This window comes from Haliotis asinina, chromosome 9 (assembly GCF_037392515.1).
Source record: "Haliotis asinina isolate JCU_RB_2024 chromosome 9, JCU_Hal_asi_v2, whole genome shotgun sequence".
In the NCBI taxonomy this organism is placed as follows: domain Eukaryota; kingdom Metazoa; phylum Mollusca; class Gastropoda; order Lepetellida; family Haliotidae; genus Haliotis; species Haliotis asinina.
This window is the reverse complement of record NC_090288.1, coordinates 34,264,629-34,278,647: the sequence shown is the minus strand read 5'-3', so window position 1 is coordinate 34,278,647 and position 14,019 is coordinate 34,264,629. Positions and strand designations below refer to the sequence as shown.

Below are 14,019 nucleotides of genomic sequence, written 5' to 3'. Positions count from 1 at the left end.
ACCTGGCTGTCCCTTTAACTGCACGCCTCCCACGTAACAAATAGTGAACCGTGTCAATATTTTAATGATAGATTGTTATACAACATTTTTTACTGAGTATCTTATGTTTATTTTTCGAGTATCATTGCAATTCATTGGTCCGTTTTTGAGCCAAACGGACTATAATAAACAGAAACACGAAAACTTTGTCGTTGATTGCGCCAAAGCGACAACGGCAAACTGGATAATTTAATCCGATCCTGAAAATGCTGAAAAAATATGTCCTCGGGTGTTACAAATACGATTTTGGATTCTTCTTTATCAGAAAATAATTGAAGCGCTGTCTGCCTGAAGAAAATGTAATCTGCCTTAAACCCCAAACACCATCGCCTCCCCCGCAACCCCATTTATTGTGTTTCTTTCAGCAACCCCAGGCTCCGCAAGTCGACATGCAGAGTTATCTCCCTTTGGTACCTTTCTTGCGCGGCAAAACAACGATCGGGGTTCGTGGTGCGACAGAAACCACGATCATGGGTTCGAATCCCAGTTCGTCCCGATCATGACCTTATGTCTGTGTCTATGAGCACCATGCTCGTGGGATGCACCAAAATGCTGACGTCACTTCCGGCTTTTCTAAAACACCGACATGACAAGCTATGACGTGACTGTTATTCCGTCCAAAGCGGCTTAAAACTAATGCACTCGCCCATATATTATCAATGAGAACAGAGAATACCTAGACATCTGAACATTATCCAAAACTGCTCATACAACATATGCAAACAGCCAATTTCAAAACACATGTTGTCATATGTAAAGAGAGAGTGAGTGAGGTGTGTTTTACGCCACTTTTAGCAATATTCCAGCAATATTTCAACAACATCATGGCGGGGAACATCCGAAATAGGCTTCACATATTGTACCCATGTAGAGCATCGACCCCGTGCCTTCGGTGTGATGAGCGAACGCTTTAACCACTAGGTAACCCTACCGCCCCGATGTAGCTGGTATATTACCTATAATGTAAAACCATACTCACAAACTCTCTCTCTCACTCACTTAACTCACTAACAGATATGATATATCAGTAAGAGGACAAAATGATAATGAAAACGACTAAGATCCGCATCACTTATCGCTTTTCTCCCATATCAAGCTTACTGGTGGACATATAACTGGCATACCGCTGACAGCAGCGTCAAAGACTAATCTATTATTAATGAATATTATAGGTATATGACATCTCTTGTGGGAGTCAAGACGGCCAGGATGTGAACGCTATTCCACATGTAGCCAACACACCGATGTAAATGAAATGCTACCACGAGAAGCTGTAATATCACTCGCTCAAAACGTCTCAATATAAAAAGATGTTTGGCGTCGTATTCAGTGAAGGAGTGAGTGAGCATTGCTTTCAGCAATATTCCAGCAATATCACGTCGATGGACCGCGTTAATGAATGTCGTATTTAGCAAATTTCAAGCTACATGACGGCGATTTGTAAATGATCAGTCAATCCAGTGAAATAATGACGTGAATACAAAATCACCAAGTCAGAGTGCACCCAGTTTATTCTGTTTCTTGGAAGTGTTTTTAAACGGAACTGGTCGACCTGCAAAATATAAAAACAATCTCAGCGGACAAATCAGTATAAACGAATGAATTATTTACGTTAAAATCTCTTAGTTACTTAACTATCACAATTATTAATTGGAAATTAGTTCGTAATCTATAGCATTAATGAACGTATTCCAAGGTACCCACTTCCCCACATGTCTGAAGAAATACGTTGTGAAAAACTTGTCAAATCAGTAATACAATACAGTGGCATCGTCATCGTATCCCTCATAGGTTTGTATACACTACACTACTCCATGAACCCGGGTAGATCCGGGTGAGAACTGATCGTCAGCAACCCATGCTTGTTGTAAGAGGCGACTAACGGGATCGGGTGGTCAGGTTCGAAGACTTGGTTGACATGTCATCGGTAGGCTGATGCTCAAGGCGTTGATCACTGGATTGTCTGTTCCAGACTCGAATATTTACAGACAGCCGCCATATAGCGGGATATTGCTTACATCGGGGTTTATAATATACAAACAAATCAAGACAAAACAATACTCCATAACCTGTGCATTCTAGCTTACGTTGGGGTTCTAGTGACCACCCTCATATTTAGTCAAGTAAATTCGTTGACGTTTTCGACAATATTAAAGGAGTCCTAATCTAAATGTTTTTAGTGTAGCGACTCCAGCGTTCGTAGCGTGTCGTCATTCGTATGCTTATTAAGAACAGAGTTACGATGGGTCATAAAGTTACGATCGTTTATGGATCTAGATCCTGATTCGTCAAGTTTAGTTACGAATATCCTGTGCCTTTACTCGAAAGACGAAACCATGATTTGTCAACTGATCACAACGGCGTGTACTCCTTAAATGGAGTAAGGTTAAATGTTTCTGTTGATTGTAGTTATGTTTGGGCTCTGAATAGAAGTGAGGCCAGAATTATCAGGAATCAGGATGCTGAATCTGTCTGATCAGCTGTGAACGTTCGGGGTACTCATCTTGGGGAGAGCTGTATCATATCAACAAACATGCACTGCACAAAGCTGACTCTAGTACTATGTGCAATACGCCATCAAGACACTGTATCGGGACTTGTTCAAAGTATATAATCGTATCTAAATAGTGAGTGAGTAAGTGAGTTTAGTTTTACGCCGCACTCAGCAGTATTCCAGCTATATGGTGGCGGTCTGTAAATAATCGAGTTTGGACCAGACAATCCAGTGATCAACAACATGAGCATCGATCTGCGCAGTTGGGAACCGATGACATGTGTCAACCAAGTCAGCGAGCCTGACCACCCGATCCCGTTAGTCGCCTCTTACGACAAGCTGAGTCGCCTTTTATGGCAAGCATGGGCGTATCTAAATAAGGTAGATCGATGCTCATGATGTCAATCACCGGCTCGATCATTTAAATACCACCGTCATATAGCTACTAGACTGACGCTGAACAACAAACCTATCTGACCAGACCTAGTATTCTATTCGATGCTACTTCTGACACGACCTCGGGCTGTAGGGTAGCCTAATGGGTAAAGCGTTCGCTCGTCACGCCGAAAACTCGGTTTCCATTCCCCTCATGGGTACAATGTATGAAGCCCACTTCTGGTGTCCCATGCGATGGTATTGCTAGAAAATTGCTTAAAACGGTTTAAAACTAAACTCACTCACTCAATAACTCTAACCCTGACATGACCTGTTTTAGAGGTACCTAACTCTAAAAAGGTCATCAGGATTTTTTTTAAACTGTGCAGTTTATGTCACCCATATCTTTCTTTGACATTTTATATTTTTTATTTCTAGAAAACAGGTGCAGTTAATACTTTCTCCACGACCACAAGCTGGAATATTCCTGAGTGCGGCATTAAACTAAACTCACTTACTCACTGTCTCCACGTATTTTATACATTTCAGTTTGTCAATGTGTTTACCTAGAAATTCACTACATAAACCTGTTGTATAAGACGTTAGTTAAATATCTCTTTATACTGAAATGTTCCGAGCTAGTTGCATCAAAGCTACCCAGGGTAATATTTTATGAACGACACGGCATGTCACCTGAATGCGGTATAAACACGTTGTCGGATAGATATCGTTGATAAAAATACGAAAGACATGTTCGTTAGAAGGTTTTTCTCAACATAGCAAGTACAATGGAGTATATAATGGGATTCAGCATATCAGTTAAATTTCCCATTTCACTTTGAAGCGATGTATTATAATTTTGCTTCTGGTAGTGCATTTTCTGATATGATCATTAATAGTTTTACACCTTATTAAATTTGAAGAAGGAAGTCTTTGATTCTTATACACTAAACATCTTTTCCTTTTTGTTAACTTGTGACTGAGGAGTCATCTACAATTATGTATTCATTTCTAGACATAAACATGGAGAAGCATGTCTTTGATCCTCACATACTCTAATGTTGTATGAATAGAATCATACAAGAATCTAGAAAGAAAATTTAGTAATACTTTGTCCTGCGTATTTATTTCGAAAAACACTTGCCTCCCGTACATGTCGTGGTTATTAGTAATTAGTTCTGCACACACTGCTGGCTGTATTGAAATAGTTGTCATACAATTGTTTGGAACCTTTACCAGATGTACGTATATATTGCATATTTGGATTGCATGTAATAAAATATTGTCACAAATATTTCAGTGAAAGGTACCTCACCACGAGTAAAATGTATTTGAAATCTACCTGTTGGAAATATCTAGCAAATAGAGATTGAGTTTAGTACTGGAATACTTTAATACTTTCACTTTTTAGTATGTCAAACTAACAAAAGTCTTGAGGGGAATCTTTTTGACATTATACATATATTTTATTTATTTTTTTCATTATTTTTTAATCTCTAACTAAAGTCTTGAGTGAAATTTCTTTGACATTCTATATTTTTCATTTTCTATTATTTTTCAATCTCTATTCGTTCAAGTCAAACAGGTAGTTGATTTACAACTGTAGTGAGTGAGTGTAGTTTTACGCCGCACTCAGCAATATTCCAGCTATATGGCGGCGGTCTGTTAATAATCGAGTTTGGAACAGACAATCCACTGATCAACAACATAAGCATCGATCTGCGCAATTGGGAACCGATAACGCGTGTCATCCAAGTCAGCGAGCCTGACCAACCGATCCCGTTAGTCGGGACAAGTCCCTGATAAATTGGCATCGAATCTGGTTCAGCGATGAATCTAGCTTTCTATTGGAACGACGTGATGGAAGAATACGGGTGCAGAGGCGTCGTCATGAACGTTTTTGTTCCACGCCGAGATGATGTCGCGCAGTTCATCAGAGTAGCGCTATATTTTGATCATCTATTGTGCAACTGTATTCGATGTTATTTTGGATCAGTAAACTCTATGGTTTCTTCTGGTGGGTCTGTCATTAACTGTATATATTTGGTTGTGTAATAACGACGTCTTACATTTCCAATATCCCCCAGTTGGCTAAAAGATCTGAGATGTGTCATGTTAAGAGATGTCTTTGAAACTTGAAAACAATGTACATGTAATATTATGTGGGGTTCTTTCTCCTCCAAGTAATTCTATTTTTTTATGTTTTAACTCTCGCCAAATTTCATCCAGAAAATATTTTTCTAATTTATTGAATTATCTCCCTTACAAGCTTCAAATGGTATTTCTATTTCTGAGGGTTGGTATGTGTACAGCAGGATTTCGTACTAAATTCCAGTCACCACACATTTCCTGCCATTCATTATGAATATCGTGGATATCCTGAAAGGACCCCTCTCCAAATTAGGTTCATCTCATCATCGTCATCTCGTCCTCTTTGGACCATAAGTATTCGTGACTGACAGTCGCATCCTATCGGATAAAATGTCCGCCTTTCCCTTTGTGGGCTCTGTGTATTCTATGTTCTGCATAATCACTAAAGAGAATCGCTACGCCTCCAGGATTAGATTTGTTGGGAGTCGTAATTCATTCAAACCCTCATTCTACTCTCATTATGTTTTCATCGTCTTTAGACACAGGAATATCTTGCAAATGTTGTATGCCAGAGAATAGGCCTGTCTTGAAAGAGAGTTTGTTGTTTATATGCATGTGTGTGCGCGTGTGCGTGTGCGTGTGCGTGTGCGTGTGCGTGTGCGTACAGTTTTTTAACGCCCAGTCAGTGATATTCCAGCTATGTAGTCCCTGCCTGTAAATAATCGAGTCGTTAGATGGAACCCACAGTCGAGGGATTGATATTGGCAATGCAGTATAGGCTGGACGTGTCGCTATCAACCCATTCCCCGCGCGGTACCAGTCCATCCTTTCGGTTGCCTTTTATAAAGACCATCTAAGGCTCCTGAAGACCAGTTCTACCCCCAAAACCCCGTTGGTTATACACGTGAGGTCCGTATAGTATACTTTACAGTGCCCGGACAGCTTCATTATGTCTTCCGTCCTGTCCATGCAATCCAAAAGCCCTTAAAAGTCCAGATTTCACCCGATTCTGAACCTCCCATGTCACTGAGGCCCCTTTCTCAATTTAAAGGGAATTATTTGTTTCTATCAAAATTATATATTCACAGACTATGTCTAGGAGACCACATTCTCTTCCCACAGAGGTTACTTGTCATATCTTCCTCCGAACCTCTGTTCTAATACGGCCATATTTCGCGGTTCTCATAAAATCCCCTAGCGGCAAAAAATGGCAGCATATTTATCTCCCTTTTTCTGTCCAATCAGGACACGTGTTACATCGACCTAGATTCAACTTGACAAATGCTAGCAATGTGGAGAAACAAATATGACATGACTGAGTTCTGTCTAGGAGAAACATTTGAGTATCGTGCTCGGGAAGAGGTTCTAGTTTTCACGGAAATTACCGAGATCTTGCGAACGATCACTTTTGAAACAAGGTCGCTGATTGCCTCCAATCACGAGTCTTGAATACTCGCACCATGAAAGTGTCGTATTAGAACAAATGTCACGAAGGAAGATGTGACAAGTAACCACTGTGGGAAGAGGAGACCAAGGATGAGGAGACCAAGACCTTGAGTTATCACCATGCTGACCATGGTCAAACAAAAAGGAACGGTTTTACGGTATTTAGTAGATAATTCCAAATATGGCGAGTCAGTGATACATTTGCTGCATTTTGACTTACGTCATATTTACCGGTGCATTTCTTTCGTTCTATGTAGAATCCTATCTTAGTTCTCGCCTAAATACCCCAGGACATTCAATTACGGGTCACGTGAGAACGACAATTCACCCAAACAATCAGAACCTCTCATACAGTCGGAAAGTGTGTTATAATCTTTCAACCTCCAACAGGTTGTACTGGGTATTCTGAAAGACAGTTCTGGGCTGCATGAGAGATTACGAGAACAGGACTTTTGTGTTTCCGAGGAATGTAGTGACATACACTCTGGGCTTGTATTATACATTCTCGAATTTTCATTTCTTCAGTTTCCAAATGTTAAACGAGAAAAATATTTTTCTAGCATAGTCTGCAGTGGAGGTCTCTGTTTGGAAAGTTGTGTCCTGAAGTTCAAGGAAGCTGCCTCCCTATTTGCTGATGTTGTTCTTTATGCTAGTCAGTTCACGGAAGGTCTCACTGAGGTGACCTGTAACTGGATGCCTCCAGATCTTTGTTCAGCGGTAGTGAGTGAGTGACCTAAAATGGCACTTTCAGCAACATTCCAGCAATAACACGGCTGGGGACACCAGTAATGAGCTTCACACATTGTACTCACGTAAGGATCTGAACCCGAGTCATAGGTACTAGTGGTAGTGAGGACTAAGATCTTATTTGAATTAGTAATACGTTGATAGGTCTTTTTATTGAATAACGGACGTGGCTATGCATGTGTTTGTGACGGGTAATCCACAACACAGATCCTAGTCAGAGATTTATCAAATTTGTGGAAATGTTTTTGGGCCATTTATATAAAGGATGTTTGACTAAATGTTTCAGTATGGCCATGAACCTAACCTTATCTATAGTTTCTTCAGATCACACTCACCTTCTCTCGCAGACGTAGTCGTATTTACCACTACATGAAGCGTCGTGCCATTTGAACCCACTTGGTTTATACAACAGGAGACAGTTTTCGGAGGTCTTTGAGTCTGGTTGCCCTGGAGCCCAGTCGGTGTTTGTGAAGCTGGCTTGGTCAATGTCCCACACCCACAGACCCTCTGACCGCAGGTCAGTCCCACCGACCCAAGCACTGGCTTGATCTGGAAGTGTTGATGAGAGACTATTTCTGTTACATCATGATGTGTCTGTTTGATGTGGGAGGAAAACCCGAAGTTCTGTAGAGATTAGACGTTTACCATTTTGCTGAAAACACGGGTATAATGTTGATAAAACAATAAGCGCAATTGAGACAAACAAGGATTCCATCCCTGAACCAGAGATGGGAGGCAGGCCTGTTGTACGCAACTTGTAACAGCGATTCTAATCAAAAGCTGTTCATAGAGCGAGACTGGGATTCAAACCCAAAGCTGATCAAGGAACGAGACTGGGTTCCTATCTTAAAGCTACTAGTGGAACGAGACTGGGTTTCGAACACAAGCGGCTTATGGAACGACCCAACGAAAATCTGATCCTGGAATAAGGCTGGGACTCGGACCCAAAGCTGATCATGGAACGAGACTGGGATTCAAACCCAAAGCTGATCATTGATCGAGACTGGACATCCTGGTCTGCTACTTTGATAACGCTCTGAACAGCGATTCCTGGATCATTGAGCTACCTCAACCTTTATTCACTATGTATACAAAGTTTCAAGTATACACAGTAGCTTATTCATTAATGTGCACGTTTTCTATGACTTAAACATGCTGAAAAAATTAGCTATGAATATTTGGGGGATATAAAACAAGTGAAGCGTACAGATATTGGTAGAAATGCGTGCAACGAAATTGGTTGTTAAGGAGTTAAAAACATGTATAGTTGGTTACAACCACAGTATGCTGCACTGCAGAATAACAGTTCAAATATATATATCTATGTATATAGATAGATAGATAGATAGATAGATAGATAGATAGATAGATAGATAGATAGATACTCACGATTTACATAATTCAGGAAAGCCTTGACATTCTCCACTTTGCTCGATGTGTTCAACGTCGCAAGATTCCCCCCGAACTCACGGCAATAGGACTGAAGTTTTATAAGAAAAACTGACTATATGCATATAGAACAGCAAAAAGAAAATAGTAATAAAACAAAAAAAATCCAAAACAAAACCCGAACTAAAAAACAAAACAAAACAAAATACGCCAAGTAAGCCGTAAAGGTACCAATGATATCATGTCTATGATATATGGAATGTGACATCCAGACTATAACTTGTGAACAGCTTAAGTGCACTGTCAGAGCTGAAGCATATTCACTGTCACTTATGGACACGTGAAGATCCTGTGTAGCATATGTCTTCAGCAACCCATGCTTGCCACAAAAAAGCGACTAACGGGGTTGGGTGCTCGGATTCGCTGCTTTGGTTGACACATGCCATCGGTTCCCATTTGCGCAGATCCATGTTCATGCGGTGTATCAGTGGATTGTCTGGTCTAGACTCGATTATTTACGGTGTAAGGACATACCCCTGCGTCAATCCACTCAGTCTTGCCTTGGTACAAAGCGTAGCACGATGTGTTGTACTTGGTCCATCCGTCAGGACATTCGGCGACGGCTGCAAGAAAACCAGAACACTGAATTTTTCCATTATCAGTGTGTCGTACCAAGTCCAGTCTGTGCCTTCATAGAGGCGTTGATATTGGAATAAATGGCTGGTACATGAGTGAGTGAGGTATGAGTGAGTTTTATGCGGCTTTCAGCAATGTCTCGGATACATCACGGCGGGGTACGCCAGAAATTGGTTTCATGCTTTGTGCCTATGCGGGGAATCGGGAAGAACACTTTAGGCTTCAGGCTAAGCACTGTCCCTGTCTAGTAACACGACATGCAAAATACTGGTTTTGCGCCATCACCCTCCACAGCGTATACCGACTTATGAATGACACGTCACCGAAAACCATGAATGCTTATGGGTTTTAGAGGCTTTCAACTAATAAGAGTTTTGAACTTAGCTTATTTATTGACCAGAGTTCCCTCCCTCTAATGGATCTTAGTATTACGATAATAGTAAGGCGTGGAGTTCAAACGAGAATGATCACTTTGAAAAACGACCCGGCTATATATCTGAGGGCATTTCTAAGCTATAAAATATGTCTGTCGTGCACTTCTAAATGGATTTGCAGGCTTCTTTGTTTGTTGTTTAACGCCCCACTTAGCAATATTCCAGCTGTATGGCGGTGGTCGGGAAATTACAGTCTGGACCAGACAATCCAGTGATCAACATCGTCAGTGTGGAGCTATGAAATTTGGATACGACAAAATTGGTCAGCCAATTCAGCGAAACCGGCATCCGATCCCGTTTGTCGCATCTCACGACAAGCATTGGTTGCTCATGACAAACTGTAACCCAGATCTTTACGGATTATATACAGTGTTGATGCTGAGACTAGATACTGTTGTCGCGAGAGGCGACTAACGGGGTTTGGTGGTCAGGCTCGCTGACGAGGTTGGCACAAGTCATCGTATTGCGTAGATCGATGCTCATGCCGTTGATCCCGGAATTGTCTTGTCCAGACTCGATTATTTACAGACCTCTGCCATATAGTTAAAATATATGGCTGGGTGCGGGGTAAAACTAAACTCACACACACTCACTGAATAACGGTTTATAAAATATTCTTCTAATATATAATAACTGGGATTACACTTTCTCTGTAAAGTAAGGTTATTTCATGTCCCACGGTACACCAAGACAACAAATGTTTCGCTGAAGCCGTGTTGGCTGAGCGGTTAAGGTTACTGACTCCGTGTGCTAACGACAAGGTAGGCGACATTGAGACTGATCCCAAATCCGACATATGTTACATGCGATCACTTTCTAAGAGACATTGTGAACGAATACAGGCGTATAGACGAAGGAATGTCACAGAAACATCGTATGACGAAACACATGGACGCACTACTGTTGTACGTATATGACAACCGTCAGCTGGTATGAGTAGGTTACCTACGACGTCGTAATATTAAGGCGCTAGAAAAGAGAACTGAAACATGACGTCACAAATTATACTACCTGTGTGGACCAAGCTGAGCACCGAAATTACAACAATATGAAACATCATGTAAGAAAACAGAGAATGCACAGGTGAGAAGAAATGGAGTTAATCGCCGGTAAGGTTGAACAGTGTTATCTAGGAAAGATAAGACACTGCTGTCCTTTGATTAAGGTCACCGTGTAGAGTCGTGTTATCTTGGAACCGAAGGGCCTGATAACACGTGTTCCTGATAGTGCTCAAGAGTGACACTCGGATTTATTCCATGGTGTCAACTTGAATATATTTCGTAAACCTTTGAAAGTCTGGGTTATAATTGGTCTTCAGTAATCCATGCTTGTCGTAAGAGGAAACTAACAGGGTCAGGTGATCAAGCTGATTTGATTTACACATGTCATCGTATCCACATTATGTAAAGGGGAGGTGGGGTAGCCAAGAGGTTAAAGCGTTCGCTCGTCGCGCCGAAGATCCGGGTTCGATTCTCCACAATGTGTTATGGCCATTTCTGACACCCCCTCCGTGCTATTACTGGAATATTGCTAAAAGCGGTGTAAAACTATACTCACTCAGTCAATAGCGTAGATCGATGCTTACACTGTTGATAACTGAATTATTTGGTCCACACTCGATTATTTACAAACCGTCGCCATATGACTAAAATATTGTAAAGATACAAAAGGATTGTAAAGGATTTCTAATCCTTTCTTAGTTTTTCAAGAAATACAAAGCATCTTCAACAGAATACATGTAGTTACATTAACAGTTCCGTCTGGCAGATACATTTCGACTGTATTTGTGGGCGTTTGATTGGCTGCAGCCAAGCCTCAGGCGACAGTGAAGAATCTGGCCTAACTCAGACAGGGCGTTTAATACCAGATATTTATTTGTAGAGACAGGGCATTAATTCACGCGTTATATGGAGAACATTCAATTCTTCCCCAGGGTATTTCCCAACAAACAATATTGTCACCGGGCACGATCATTTTTCACTTTTAACACACAAAAAACAGAGTTAATAATTCAAACAATTACTTATGTTTTTACCAGTGACCACAAATTATCCATTTGGGGATATAAACTATCCATTTTAATAAAGCCTCCGGGGATACAAACGTAAAGAGGTTTGCTTGATAATCGATATTTTACACTCGTTCAGTGTAGGAAACTGATTAGTCTGGCAATATCCTCGGCCAAATACCTAGTGGACAATATTCCATTCATAAACTTCAGAAAATCATGCAAACATGATACTTTTGTGCATATTATTTATTTGTTTGTTTGTGTATTTATTTATACATGGGGATATCTGTCCAGTGCTAAACGGCTACATGCAGTTGGCATGTTGGAAGTTGGAACAAGATAGAGCATTGTGACGTGAGATCTTGACGGATCACACCCGGTAATAAGTATAATTACTATATACTACGAGGGATAGAGCATTGTGACGTGAGATCTTGACGCATCACACCCGGTAATACCTAAAATTACTATATACTACGAGGGATAGAGCATTGTGACGTGAGATCTTGACGCATCATACCCGGTAATACCTAAAATTACTATATACTACGAGGGATAGAGCATTGTGACGCGAGATCTTGACGCATCACACCCGGTAATAAGTATCATTACTATATACTACGAGGGATAGAGCATTGTGACGTGAGATCTTGACGCATCACACCCGGTAATAAGTATCATTACTATATACTACGAGGGATAGAGCATTGTGACGTGAGATCTTGACGCATCACACCCGGTAATAAGTATCATTACTATATACTACGAGGGATAGAGCATTGTGACGTGAGATCTTGACGCATCACACCCGGTAATAAGTATCATTACTATATACTACGAGGGATAGAGCATTGTGACGTGAGATCTTGACGCATCACACCCGGTAATAAGTATCATTACTATATACTACGAGGGATAGAGCATTGTGACGTGAGATCTTGACGCATCACACCCGGTAATAACTATCATTACTATATACTACGAGGGATAGAGCATTGTGACGTGAGATCTTGACGCATCACACCCGGTAATAACTATCATTACTATATACTACGAGGGATAGAGCATTGTGGCGCGAGATCTTGACGCATCATACCCGGTAATACCTATAATTACTATATACTACGAGGGATACAGCATTGTGACGTGAGATCTTGACGCATCACACCCGGTAATAACTATCATTACTATATACTACGAGGGATAGAGCATTGTGACGTGAGATCTTGACGCATCATACCCGGTAATAACTATCATTACTATATACTACGAGGGATAGAGCATTGTGACGTGAGATCTTGACGCATCACACCCGGTAATAAGTATCATTACTATATACTACGAGGGATAGAGCACTGTGACGTGAGATCTTGACGCATCACACCCGGTAATAAGTATCATTACTATATACTACGAGGGATAGAGCATTGTGACGCGAGATCTTGACGCATCACACCCGGTAATAAGTATAATTACTATATACTACGAGGGATAGAGCATTGTGACGCGAGATCTTGACGCATCACACCCGGTAATAAGTATCATTACTATATACTACGAGGGATAGAGCATTGTGACGTGAGATCTTGACGCATCACACCCGGTAATAAGTATCATTACTATATACTACGAGGGATAGAGCATTGTGACGTGAGATCTTGACGCATCACACCCGGTAATAAGTATCATTACTATATACTACGAGGGATAGAGCACTGTGACGTGAGATCTTGACGCATCACACCCGGTAATAACTATCATTACTATATACTACGAGGGATAGAGCATTGTGACGTGAGATCTTGACGCATCACACCCGGTAATAACTATCATTACTATATACTACGAGGGATAGAGCATTGTGACGCGAGATCTTGACGCATCACACCCGGTAATAAGTATCATTACTATATACTACGAGGGATAGAGCATTGTGACGTGAGATCTTGACGCATCACACCCGGTAATAACTATCATTACTATATACTACGAGGGATAGAGCACTGTGACGTGAGATCTTGACGCATCACACCCGGTAATAACTATAATTACTATATACTACGAGGGATAGAGCATTGTGACGTGAGATCTTGACGCATCATACCCGGTAATACCTAAAATTACTATATACTATGAAGGATAGAGCATTGTGACGCGAGATCTTGACGCATCATACCCGGTAATACCTATAATTACTATATACTATGAAGGATAGAGCATTGTGACGCGAGATCTTGACGCATCACACCCGGTAATAACTATCATTACTATATACTATGAAGGATAGAGCATTGTGACGCGAGATCTTGACGCATCATACCCGGTAATACCTATAATTACTATATACTACGAGGGAT

At 40.9% G+C, this 14,019-nt stretch overlaps 1 protein-coding gene across 1 annotated transcript; it reads right to left on the bottom strand.

Annotated features, from left to right (window-relative positions):
• Window positions 1–1,532: 1,532 nt before the first annotated feature.
• LOC137296668 (perlucin-like protein) lies at window positions 1,533–10,788 on the bottom strand. The gene is made up of 5 exons (XM_067828487.1): window positions 10,663–10,788; window positions 9,116–9,204; window positions 8,582–8,672; window positions 7,528–7,741; window positions 1,533–1,591 (listed from the first exon to the last, which is right to left on the bottom strand). The coding sequence occupies exons 1-5, from the start codon at window positions 10,709–10,711 to the stop codon at window positions 1,573–1,575; spliced, it is 462 nt and encodes a 153-aa protein (XP_067684588.1). The 5' UTR covers window positions 10,712–10,788; the 3' UTR covers window positions 1,533–1,572.
• Between the last annotated feature and the right edge of the window lie 3,231 nt (window positions 10,789–14,019).

Coding starts and splice junctions, on each gene's coding strand:
- LOC137296668 (XM_067828487.1), bottom strand. CDS start 10,711: ATGATGTTTCATATTGTTGTAATTTCGGTGCTCAGCTTGGTCCACACA. Junction 8,673..9,115: donor CTGAGTGGATTGACGCAGGG/GTATGTCCTTAC, acceptor ATAAAACTTCAG/TCCTATTGCCGTGAGTTCGG. Junction 7,742..8,581: donor TTTCCTGAATTATGTAAATC/GTGAGTATCTAT, acceptor CAACACTTCCAG/ATCAAGCCAGTGCTTGGGTC.